This window comes from Macrotis lagotis, chromosome 6, assembly GCF_037893015.1.
Source record: "Macrotis lagotis isolate mMagLag1 chromosome 6, bilby.v1.9.chrom.fasta, whole genome shotgun sequence".
Lineage (NCBI taxonomy): Eukaryota > Metazoa > Chordata > Mammalia > Peramelemorphia > Peramelidae > Macrotis > Macrotis lagotis.
In genome coordinates, this window is record NC_133663.1 from 125,295,131 (window position 1) to 125,307,474 (window position 12,344).

Here is a 12,344-nt window from a genome sequence, read left to right on the forward strand (position 1 = left end):
GAAAATCTTCTTAACCATAGTCTTTTATTGTAAACAAATTTCATTCCTCATTCAATGAGAAATACCAAGAATAATTCAAGCCACACAACATTCCAAGGAACAGGAAACTCAGGTACAACACAAGCTCCTCAAGTCATCACACATAGAAACACATCTGCCTCAAGAAAGGCTTTAAGGAACTAAAGAGGTACCCATCAGTTGGTAAGTGGCTGAAGAAATTATAGCATATGGAATGGAATGTGCTGAAAGAAATCACAAAGGGGATGAAACTAAGATGAAAACTGGGAAAACACAGTGAAGTGTGCAGAACCAAGAGAACAATTTATAATAATTACTATAACATTTATAAAAATGAACAATTTTTGAAATACTTATGAATGCCAATTTTATCCTTTTTACTAAATTTGGAATTATATGGATTATGTTTGTTTTAAATTGAGGTTTACCTTTTTTTAGTGTTATTCTTGATATTTTATTTTTCCAATTAGATATTATAAAAGTTTTTCAACATTCATCCATATGCTTATTTATAAGTTACATAATTTTCTTATACTCCCTCAGTGGCAAACAATTTAGTGAACATTGTACATTGTATATTTGGGCTTAGCATATTTACTAATTAGTCATTTACTGTATGAGGAATTAGGACTAAGGAAAAAGAAAGAAAACCATGGAATGGGAAGGAAAAGCATAAGAGAAATTTCTTTAAAAGTGAATATAATGGGGACAGCTAGGTGGCACAGTGAATAGAACACCAACCCGGGAAAATCAGGAGGATCTGAGTTCAAATCCAGCCTCAGACACTTAATAATTGCCTAGCTGTGTGACCCTGGGCAAGTCACTCAAACCCCATTGCCTTAAATAAAATGTAAAAATTTAAATTTTTTTAAAAAAGTGAATATAATGTTCATTTAGATTCCATAGGGGTATTTTGTTTGTTTTGGTTTGTTTTTTCTTCGTCTAGATGTGGACAGCATTGTCCTTAACAGGTCTCCCAGGGTTGTCCTAGCTCTCTGATGTACCAAGAGGAGCTCAAAGTTGATCAACTCAAAATGTTGTAGTTATTGTTTACAATGTTCTCTTCATTCTGTTCCCTTTGCTCAACATCCGTCCTGTAATTCTTTCCATACTTCTCTAGAGTTCCACCATTCATGGTTTCTTATAGAACAATAGTATTCCATACCTTTAACCTGTGTGTATCTCCGCTTCAAATGTGTTTCTTGTAAACAACACATTGTGGGATTATGGTTTTAATCTAATCTGCTATCGCTTCCATTTTATGAGAGTGTTCATCCCATCCTTTAAAATTTACAGTTAAGGTTATTAAATCTTTAATTCCCTCAAGGTTATCTTCCCCCTATTTGCACCTTTCTCTTTCCCTTTCCTTATTTCTTCTTATCATTCCCCTTCCCTTTTGTTAGTCCCTTCTTCCCTTTTCTTTCCCTTCCACCTACTTACATGTAGGATATAATAGATTCTTAAATCCTAATTGAAAATATATGTTATTCCCTCTCTTGATCAAATCTCTTGAGTAGGATTTTATTAAGTTTTCACACCCTCCCTTCTTTTCCTCTACTATAATAGGTCTTTGTTCCTTTTTACCTGGCTATTTATCCCCTAATACCTAGTCTTCTCCTAGTTTAGTCCTTTTTATGTACTAATTGTTTTAACCCTGTCTTATACTTATATTCCCTTTGTATATTCCTTTTAGCAGGCAACACTGACCTTATCTTATGAATAGCCCTAAATCCAAGACTTTGGGAATCAGATTTTCATGAGCAAGAATTGACAAATGACCCCTAGGACTACAACCTTCCCAAGTGCAACTGGAACCAGATTAAAATGTAATTGGGAAGCATCTTGCAAAATAAACAAAAATTCCATAAAACATAGATAATTTTAATTTGAGATTTTCTAAGTCAACATGATTGATTGATAAGTTCAAAATACTATCAAAGTACAATCAATCAAAGGTTGGATTGATAAGCAGCACTGCACTAAGTACTGTCCCCTCTTCTGTCTTATTAGAAATAGTTCTCAAGAGTCATGAATCATATGAATTCCATCTTTTGCAACATATATGTATGATGTTCATTTTAGATTTTTTTTACAATCCTTGTGAGCCTTGCAAGGCAAGATTCCCAAGTGTTCAATTGATTAATGTTTTTATGGACCCATGATAAAGCCTATTTCATCTGTTCTTTCAATTGCTTCTCTCAGGTGAACCTGGATCTAGCTTTCCATCTACAGCTTTAACTCCTTTTTGTCTTCTGGTTTTATTTACAATAAAGTTAACACTGGTCTAGTTCATTTTCTCCTTTAGTATGCCAATTATTAGCTGGCAAATATTGAACATTAAGATTACTCAAAAATTAAATGAATACTTATAGTATAAAATTATGTGATTAGTAAGATGATTAATATGTTCCTGTCAGTCTACCACTATCTCAGAAGAAGTAAAAGGGCGATGAGAGAGGGTCACTTTATATTTTTATCTCTTTCATGTATAAATTGTAATCCACATTAAGTAGATTTTCTAGACAATTGAAGTATACTCCTTTAAGTGTCAACTATTTTTATTTTGGGAAGGGCAGACCTTTGAAATGAAAATCATTCTAGAATCCATAATCACTTTTTTTGAAATAGAAGTATTCTAAGCAGAGCTTAACTTTTTCATGGTTACTCAGTAATTATTATTGATAATAAGCATAAATAGAGCTCTTTGTGTTCCTGCTCTATCAATTTGATGAGAATACCTTCCTTCTCTAGGGTACAGACATGTCCATTGCTTCCCTATTAAGAGGACAAAAGCAACTCTTGACTGTTATGTAATGACTGGGATCCTGCTGAATTTGCAGTGACTAAAATCCAGGAGGGTACAGTCTTATTCTGGCAAACAATCTTCTATGATTGCTTATAAAAGTCTAAACTCAAAATTTTTGCCTTTTCAACTTTATTCCTGTTTAAAAAACAGAGAAGACTTATGTTCTGTGCAATTTCTGCATAGGAATTGATAATGGCTACTTTCAAGAAAAAGCACATTAAGTTATATGTTCACTCATAGCTTATATGGCATGAGAAAAATTCTTGATAGTGAACTTTCTTGATTGAAAAAGATTACAGCATTCAACTATTGCTACAGTTTCTAAAGAAGCACATAGAAGAAGCAGGAGTATACTTTCATATGTGTCCATAAAAAAGTATTCATGGGCAGTGTTCCTGAACCTCAATATTCTTTATATAAAGAAACAGGAATTTTTGTTTTCCTCATTAGTATGATACCAAAATAAAGACTTCTAGCTAGTTGTTTTGACTATTCAGAAGTTTTCTTTAAGAATTTTGTTCTTGATTCTGTTCTGCACAGTTAAGAATATTAAAGAAGCAACCCAAGATAAATGAGATGTTATTGTTCTCTAGGAATTTAAATAAGAGAACACTATTCCTAACTACCAAACCATTTCCAAATATTATATTCATTTTTATTCAACTTTATAAGGAAATACTTCATGTGATATTTATTTACTTTAAAATGTAAAAATATAAAATGTCATTGTGTTTTATCTATTACTAAGTTATAACAATTGGAATTATTTCTCTTAAACTGTATAAATAGAAAAAATTTTTCCATTATCTTAATATCAAAAAATTGTTTTATTATATTTTTGTTTTATTTCTGCTTATCTTTGCTACTAGGTTTTAACTAAAGAATTTTATGGTCTTCAAGCCTCTTCTGAGAAACGCATTTCTGAACTTCAGGCACAAAATGCTGATCATCAGGCAAAACTAGAAAATTATGAGAAACTAGAAAAAGAACTTGATGAAATAATAATACAGACTGCAGAAAGTAAGTTTTATCCGACAATTCAAATAAAAAAGAAATATTTCCAAAAACAGATATAGTTCAATAAAATGTGTTTTTAGAATTCAGTAAAATAGTCAGCAATATTTCTAAAGGAACTGTAGTTTATGATTAATTTATTTGGCCTATTTTTTTTTTTAGAATTTGAGGTTATATCTTTCATATGCAACAAATTACTTTGCATCACTGAGATTTTTTTTCCTTAAAATTTTTATATTTGTCGCAGCCACAATTAAGGCTTGGACTAGTCATTGTAGGTACAACAACAGATACTTTAAATATTACTTTCTATAAATGCACGTACTTTTTAACTCAAGAAAATTCTGATTTCCATCTCACAATTTTTAAATCTCTAAACAGTTGAAAAAAGCAGCTTGAACTAATTCTTGAATAAAAATTCTTGAATAAGAACTAATATCACTGCTTTTCCTTAACCTGTTAGTGATTTTTCATAAATTTTCTTGAACTTATTTCTTAGCTGTTGTCACCTATTTGAAGTAATGAGTTATATAAATGTCAGAGAAATATTCTTTATTATCTTAAAAACTTTTTCTAGTCAGCCTCATAGATGAATTTCTTTTTTTTTTAAGAATTCTGAGATTTGATGAATGAACATTTCAGTTGTTTCATGATATAAATTTCAGGCATATACATCTCCAGCATTCATCTTTTCAGACTCAGTAGTGACTCATGTGACTCATTTTCAGAATTGTACTCAAATCATGGTCCCATACATAGCTTTAATGATTTTGATAACTATTTAAGGGACCAGTGATCCAATGCATTATTATGTTTTTGCATCATTGTACTGCTAGGTTTGTAAATAAGACTTGTGGAATCTGGTGGAATACTTCAGTCATTCTTCACAATGACGGATCATACATTATGACCAAAAGTCCAATTTCAATCTTGAGCTACTTCAAAGTCTGGGTATTGCTGTCTAGTTAATCAGTTCAGCCTAAAATATCCTATATATTTTACCACTCCTCTTTCTGATACATCTGACCTCTTTGCTTCTAAAGACTATTGGAGAGTAGAAACCTACACGATACCCTTCTACTAAATATCGAAGTGTTTGTATAGCAGTGTTTGGCTTTGCTTTTCTGGTGTTTTCTATACTTGTCAGTTGTCAGATAAAGAAGATAAAGTGTATGCCATTGAATTTCCCCTGAGTGTGATTTATATCAGAATGAATCGTATTCTTTTCCTTATTCATTACCATTCCTGTTTTAATGCCAGCAAACAAGATTCTTTTCTGATTCAGATAGGACCCATTTCTTGTAAAGAAGTTTGATCTCTGAATCTTTCTGATTCAATTCAATAAACATTTCTTAAGTACTTTCTTTGTTTAAGCTAAAGTGATATGTACTGAAGGAAACAAAGATTAAAACGAAAAACAGTTCCTGCTCTCTTGTACTTCAGATTCAATGTTATCATTTCATCCACATGTAATTAGAATTTATAGCTCATTTTATCTCTGAATAGAAGGATTTCCACATCTAGTTCCTAATGTATATAAAGAATAGAATATACTTAGTTAAGTTTTAGGAATGATTTTTGAACAAACATGACTAATATACTGTATAAAAATACTAGTGTTATATTTCAAGGACATTATAATAAACAGCAGGAACTCAGTCATTCTAAAACTACAGTGCCTGTTGTAGCAATATAGAGTGCTTTTCAGCTGAGAGTCATTCATTGTCTCAAATATTCTATCTGTCTATCTATATATATAAAACAGAATATTTTTCTTAAAGAAAGGTACCATACTGATTGATAACACTAATGACATTTATTATTAAAACAATATTTAATTTGTCTTTTCAATGTTAAGTTTAATTGTAAGTTAAAGAATAGCAGGAAAAATAATTAACTAAGTAAGAATGGAGAGATTTTGCCAGATCTCAGATTGTATCATTTGTGTTATCAATACTATCTGGTCCAAATACAAAATAGAAAGTTAAGTCTTTGGAATTATATAAGATCTCTAAGAAAATCTAGTGACTGATAAATACAAGAACTCATACCACTAGGAAAAGCAAGAATTGCTAGGAAAATTGAAAAGTATAATGATGGAAATTATGGGTAAACTAATTTCTATACCATTATTAAAATAAAATCAAGCAAATAAATGGTCTTGCTATAAACTGCTGTTAGAAAAAAATTAATCAAAGAATTCACAACTAGATAAACAAAAAAGATAAAATCGTCTGTTTTGATGCATAAAAAGATATCAAAACCAATTTAGCTAAAACTTGTCAAAAAACTAAAGATGAATTAAAATTTCATAAAAATGCAACATCCAAAATTTAAAAAGAACTGACATTTTTATAAAATTGAGAACCATTCAGTATTGAAAAGTGACATTAATTTTTAAAAGGAACAGACTATTAACAGTCATGAGAAAAATTGTTCAAATTCACTAATAATCAGAAAACAGCAAATTAGAACTAGTCTAAGATACCATTTTACACATATTGAATTCACAAATATGATCAGAAATGAGAAAAAATATTCTTAGAGGGGCTTAAAAATTATATAACTAAAGTTACTAAATTGTTTATAACCTTTGACTTAGAAATTCTACTACTGAGTTTATACTCTAAGAATATTAATGTTAGCAGGAAAAAGATCCATTTATAAAAAGACAAAAAGCCATGGCACCATAATATGTAATAATAAAAAGCTGGAAATAAAATTGTGCCCAGTGATGGAGATGTGGCTGAACAAACTGTGGCATATAAATTTAATGGTTCAATGAATGTAAAGAATTTAGAGAAGCATCAGAAGACTTCTGAAATGATGCAGAATGAATAAAGCAAAGCTAAAAGAACAAAAACAGGTTACAAGAACCCAGGAGAAGATACTACCTTCACCAAATCCTCAGTCATGCTTCCAGCCCGGTCTTCACAGATGTCACCAGTGTAGGCAGTTTTAAGATGGACAGGAAAAAGCTTCTTATGAAAGGTGAGACAGGATGCCAGTGTCCTTGGATCACAGAGTACTTGGAAATGAGTAAAGTATAAGAAGACTGTAAGGAAACTAGAGATACAGGTTATGAAGTATTCTTCCCCCAACTCTTCCCAGAAAGTCATCCAAAAATAATAATTTTTTTAAAGACAAAGAAAGAGAAAAAAGGGGAACAATGTGCCTGATCTAGCAATAGCCTCAAAAATTCTAAAAAAATTTAGTGTGCAACACTCATGGACCACCCATCTCTACAAAGGAAATTGGGAATATCCTTTCATATCTCTTCTGTGTTTGCTTTTTATAATTTGAAACATTCATTTCTAAAATTTTAATTTTTTCCTTGTGTGGTTTTCCAATTACATTTTTGTAATTATTGTATATTTTCATCAATTCATATGGATTGTTCCATGCTTCTCTGTATTCATAACACACATCATTTTTTACACAAAGTAATATGCCATTACATTCATGTACCACAGCTTGTTTAGTCATTCCTGAATAGGTGGACATCTACTTTGTTACAAATCTTTACTACCATAAAGTGAAATGTTTTGCTTTAAATATTTTGGTATATATGAAGACTTTGTTATCAATAGCTTCCTTAGATTTATAAGCCCAGTAATTGACTTTTTGGATCAAAGGTATTACTTCATTTGCCTAATTCTAAGTTGCTTTTCAAAGTGGTTGTACCAATTTAGAGATCCGACAACAATGCATCAGTGTGCTGACACAGTGGATAGAGCACTGGCCTTGAAGTCAGAAGGGAGGGAGTTCAAATCCAGCCTCCGACACTTGACACTTTCTAGCAGTGAGACCTTAGATAAGTCACTTAACCCTGACTGCTTCATATTCAGGGCTCTCTCCAGTCACGCAATTCATATCTGACCACTGGACCCAGATGACACTGGAGGAAAAAGTGAGGCTGGTCTTAGCACAGTCCCCCCTCACTCAAATCGAATTCAAGTGCTTGTCATGGCATCACCACCCTGATGTTGTAGCCTTCTTAGAAAAGGAAGGACAAGTATTATCAGTGTGCCTATCTTGAGTCTCACAGCATCACCAAAAGGATTACTGCCATTTTTTGTCATTTTTTTTTTGTCAATCTCCAAGGTGTGAAGAGAATGTCAGGATTGTTCTTTATTTGTATTTCTCTAAGTTTTTTGGTATACATTAATGTGGTTGTTGATATGAAAAATTGCTCTAAATCATTACTGATTAGAAATGCAAATTAAAGCATCTCTGAGATACCACCTCATACCTCTCAGACTGGCCAATATGACAAGCAAGGACAATGATCAATGTTAAAAAGGATGTGGGAAATCTGGGACACTAATACATTGTTGGTGGAGCTATGGATTCATCCAACCTTTCCGGAGAGCAGTCTGGAACTATGCCCAAAGGGCAATAAAAATGTGCATACGCTTTGATCCAGCAATACCACTACAGTGTCTGTATCCTGAAGAGATCATGAAAAAGAGCAAAAACATCACTTGTACAAAAATATTAATGGCAGCCTTGTTTGTGGTAGCAAAAAATTGGAAATTGAGTGAACGTCCATCAATTGGGAAATGGCTGATATATGTACGTTATGGAACACTATCGTTCTATTAGAAACCAGGAGGGATGGGAATTCAGAGGAGCCTAGAAGAATTTGCATGAACTGATGCTGATCAAGATGAGCAGAACCAGAAGAACATTGTACACCCTAACAGCAATATAAGGGGTAATGATCAATCTTAATGGACTTGCTCATTTCATCAGTGCAACCAATCAGGAACAATTTTAGGGTATCTGTGGTGGAGAATACCATCTGTATCCAAAGAAATAATTGTGAAGTTTAAACAAAGACCAAAGACTATTACCTTTAATTTAAATTTTTTTTAAAAAAAAAGGTATCTTATTATATAATTTTGCTATCCCATATTTTTTTTCCTCAATTATATGATTTCTCTCTCAGCACATTCAATTTTTATCAGCTTATAGCATGAAAACAATGTAAATACTGGCAAATTGCCTTCTGTGGGGAGTGGGGGGGAGGGAAACGACATTGGGGGGAAATTGTAAAATTCAAAAAACAATAAAAAAACTCAAAAGAAATGAAATTTTAAAAATATTCTTATTAAAATGAAAAAACGGGCCTTTGTTTCAGAAAGATAATTTGTTTCATTAAAGACACTAAACAATTTCCCAAATTCATTTCAGCCCTCTGTCACCCTACTAATCGCCTGGGCCCAAACCCTCTGTTCATAATACTCATGAATAGACCACCTCTAAAAGGGTACCTATCTGACTATTTGTCTTGTCTTGGACAAAATGCATTCTTCATCCTCTTGGTTTTTCTTTTTATGAACTATTAGGTCAGCTTTTTTTGAATGATCATATATACATACATATATATATATCATTTAATATCTGTATTGTTCTGGGATTTGATAGAATCATCACTATAACCTATCTATCTATCTATCTATCTATATATATATATATTCAGAATATCTTACAATTTTTTTAAGAAATCTCTTCCTGAAATCTCAGCTTGAGTGCTTTTCTGCCCATCCTTTATGCATTTATCTTTCTGTTCTTTGCCTGAATAGTGATCTCTGTGTTTGCATCTTTCAGAGATTCTTGCTATATCACATAAAAATCCTTGTTTGAAATTAGAAAACAGTAAGTGGAATGGGATCTTGAAATCACTGAACCTTTCAGTCAATTCTATGGTTTTAAAGATGAGGTCAGTTATAGAATAGCATTTGGAAAAGCCTGTTCCCTTTACAAGCTTCAATTGGGGAATGTCTTCATTACACATGTATATTATTTTTAATCGATTTTATAAGCAATTGAAAAATAGACATATAACTTACTTGCTGCTGATGTTTTCGTGATTATTTTTTGGGTGAAGTAATAGTAATGTCTGTGACTTTTTTCTAAGTATTGAGTATCTTTCAGATACCTTGAGAATTAATCCCTCAATGCCCCAGCATTGACATCTCCAGTATATACTTCTGTTAGTATGCTTGGCCTAGTCCAGCCTCTCTTTCCTTATTTGTTTATTTTTCAGACATTTCTTTTTTCTCCTATAGCATGTTGTAGACCATGATAGCATCCTGCTGTGGTGAAACCTCTGGGCTTACTAGAGGAAAAATAGCTTAATCTAGAAGTCTTGACAGATCATTTTCATTTTACATGTATTTTTTGTCCACTTTTTTTTCCTTCAATGCTTTTTAGCATGCTCTGGCTCAATTGAGTCCCACCATCAGCTTTCTGTAAAACACACAAATCATAAATTGTTGACTAAAGTATTTGCTAGAATTTTTTTAGTATCCTTATTGGAGTTTGGGGGGATTTTTGCAAGGCAGTAGGGTTAAATGACTTGCCCAAGGTCACACAGTTAAATGAGTATCATGTGTCTAAAGTCAGTTTAGACTCAGGTCCTCTTGACTCCAGGGTCAGTGCTCTCTCCACTGTGCCACCTAGCTAGACTATCCTTACTATTATGATGCACAATTGTTAGTTTTCTTTAGTAAATAGAGCTCTTTCATATCAATTTGGATTTTTTAAAAGTCTTTTCCAATTTTTCAGCATTATTAACTGATTTAAATAGCCTGTGTTGGTCCTATTTCATTGCATCCTCTAACTTTTTGGTTTTGTTCTTAATTTAGTACTGATTTTTCTTTTGCTTGCCAGCAAGTCTATATATATATCATACAACTGATTTAGAACTAGTTAATTTGCTAGTTATTAGTTGATTTATATGGATACTGATTTGTAACCAACCACTTCCTATATATTAAATTAATGTAAATTTCTCTTTTTTGTGATATTATTCAGTATTTCTCATGCTCAATGTGTCAGACTTTTCCTTTTGAAGAAAATATTGCATGGTTAATGTATAAAGCATCTGTGTAGTGTATAAGTCTCTTACATCTTTCATTTCTTATTCTTCAGTCATATTTTTCAACATTTTTTCATTTTCTTTCCCTTTGTTGAACTTTTGTATTCAATTGGAATGCTTTGCATTTAATTGCAATACTAAATATTGAAATATATATATATCTATATATATATATATATTGATTTTACTTGGTAGGACTGCAGAGTTCTGCAGTGAACCTCTTTATTATCTTGACTCTGCAATAGATAATGTCCCCATATACATAGAATTATCATGATGGTATTCTTTTTTTAAATGTCAGTTATGAGTATAATAATATGAGATGAACAATTGTCCCAGGAAATTGTTTCTTATTCCCGTTTTGCTTACAGTAAAGCCAACTCAACTGATGCCTTATTTATGCCTTTCCAGGAAAAAATAACTTTTAGCAATATTTCTTTTTAGCTGAGAATTCACTTAGTCTCCTAGTCTCATTTATAAAGAAAATATCAAGGTTGTTGTGATTCATTTACTCCACAATTAAAGTAATATGTATGGATGATAAAAAATCTGTGTAATTCAGCACTCTTTGCTTTTTCCATGACTCTGCAACCATCATTAATGAAGCTAGGACTCAATCTTTAAAAGCAATTCTAGGATCTTCACAAAAGAACCTGGTAGATCAATAATGTATAATGCAATAGAACTTTTATAAGTCAACTTTAACTGAAAAAGGGAAAGGTTCAAGGACTAAAGCAAACCATCCAAGGGACAGGAAGATGGGGGGATAGAAGCAAGGAGGAAAAGATATATAACCAAGATTCCATTTCCTAAAGCTTAAATTCTCCATCATTCTTGTAACAGGTAGACTGCACTTAACACATCACAGATTCCTTCATTTCAGCTCAATGAGGCATATTAAATCCCTCCTATATGTTAGTCTTCTTTTGCATTCTATTATATTCAGTAATTTAAACAAAGTCATATCCAAGAATTTTGTACTAATTGTACAGCACAGTGCCAAGCACATTGCTAGGTTCATGGTGAATGCTCTATCAATGCTAGCTGTTACTGTTATTCATTGAACCCCAGAAATATTTATGGGGTGTATATATAAATTAATTACTAGAGTAAGAAAAAATTCAGGGAAATGACTCCCAGTAACCACAAAGCATATCAACTCTACTTCAGATTTAATAGCTTGCAAAGAAGTTCCAGATATAGCTTAGTTGAACTGCTTTAGAAAATATCTATTTTGTTTATAATCCATGCATTATTTGTAAATGGATTTGTAAAAGAATATTTTCTAAAAAAAAAAAAAAAAAGAATATTTTCTTCCTAGCCTGTATAAGCCATATATCAGTTAAGGAGGTAGATCCATTTCACCATAAAAAAGGGATTTGAGTTAAGACATCAACGTACTGAAAAACATCATTTAATCCAAGTGAAAAGGCAAAGGTTTTTAACTAAATCCATTAAATAATAAAGGTAACTCTTCTTCTTTAGTCATCTTGTCTTTCTCAGATATAAATACAGTTTACGTGTCTTATTTACCAGCACAAGGAGAAGTCCAGGTTGCTCCTCCTACAGGACACAGCTCCTCTCCTCAGAGGATGAATCAGAAGGCCTCATTTCAGGAAA

General features: G+C 32.0%; 1 protein-coding gene across 5 annotated transcripts in view; it reads left to right on the forward strand.

Annotated features, from left to right (window-relative positions):
• PIBF1 (progesterone immunomodulatory binding factor 1) overlaps positions 1-12,344 on the forward strand; it is a 317,017-nt gene that overhangs the window by 158,740 nt on the left and 145,933 nt on the right. For all 5 annotated transcript variants that reach the window (XM_074191801.1, XM_074191800.1, XM_074191798.1 and 2 more), the window contains exon 12: positions 3,694-3,844. In XM_074191801.1, coding sequence (XP_074047902.1) covers positions 3,694-3,844 — 151 coding nt within the window. The remainder of the gene's footprint in view (positions 1-3,693; positions 3,845-12,344) is intronic.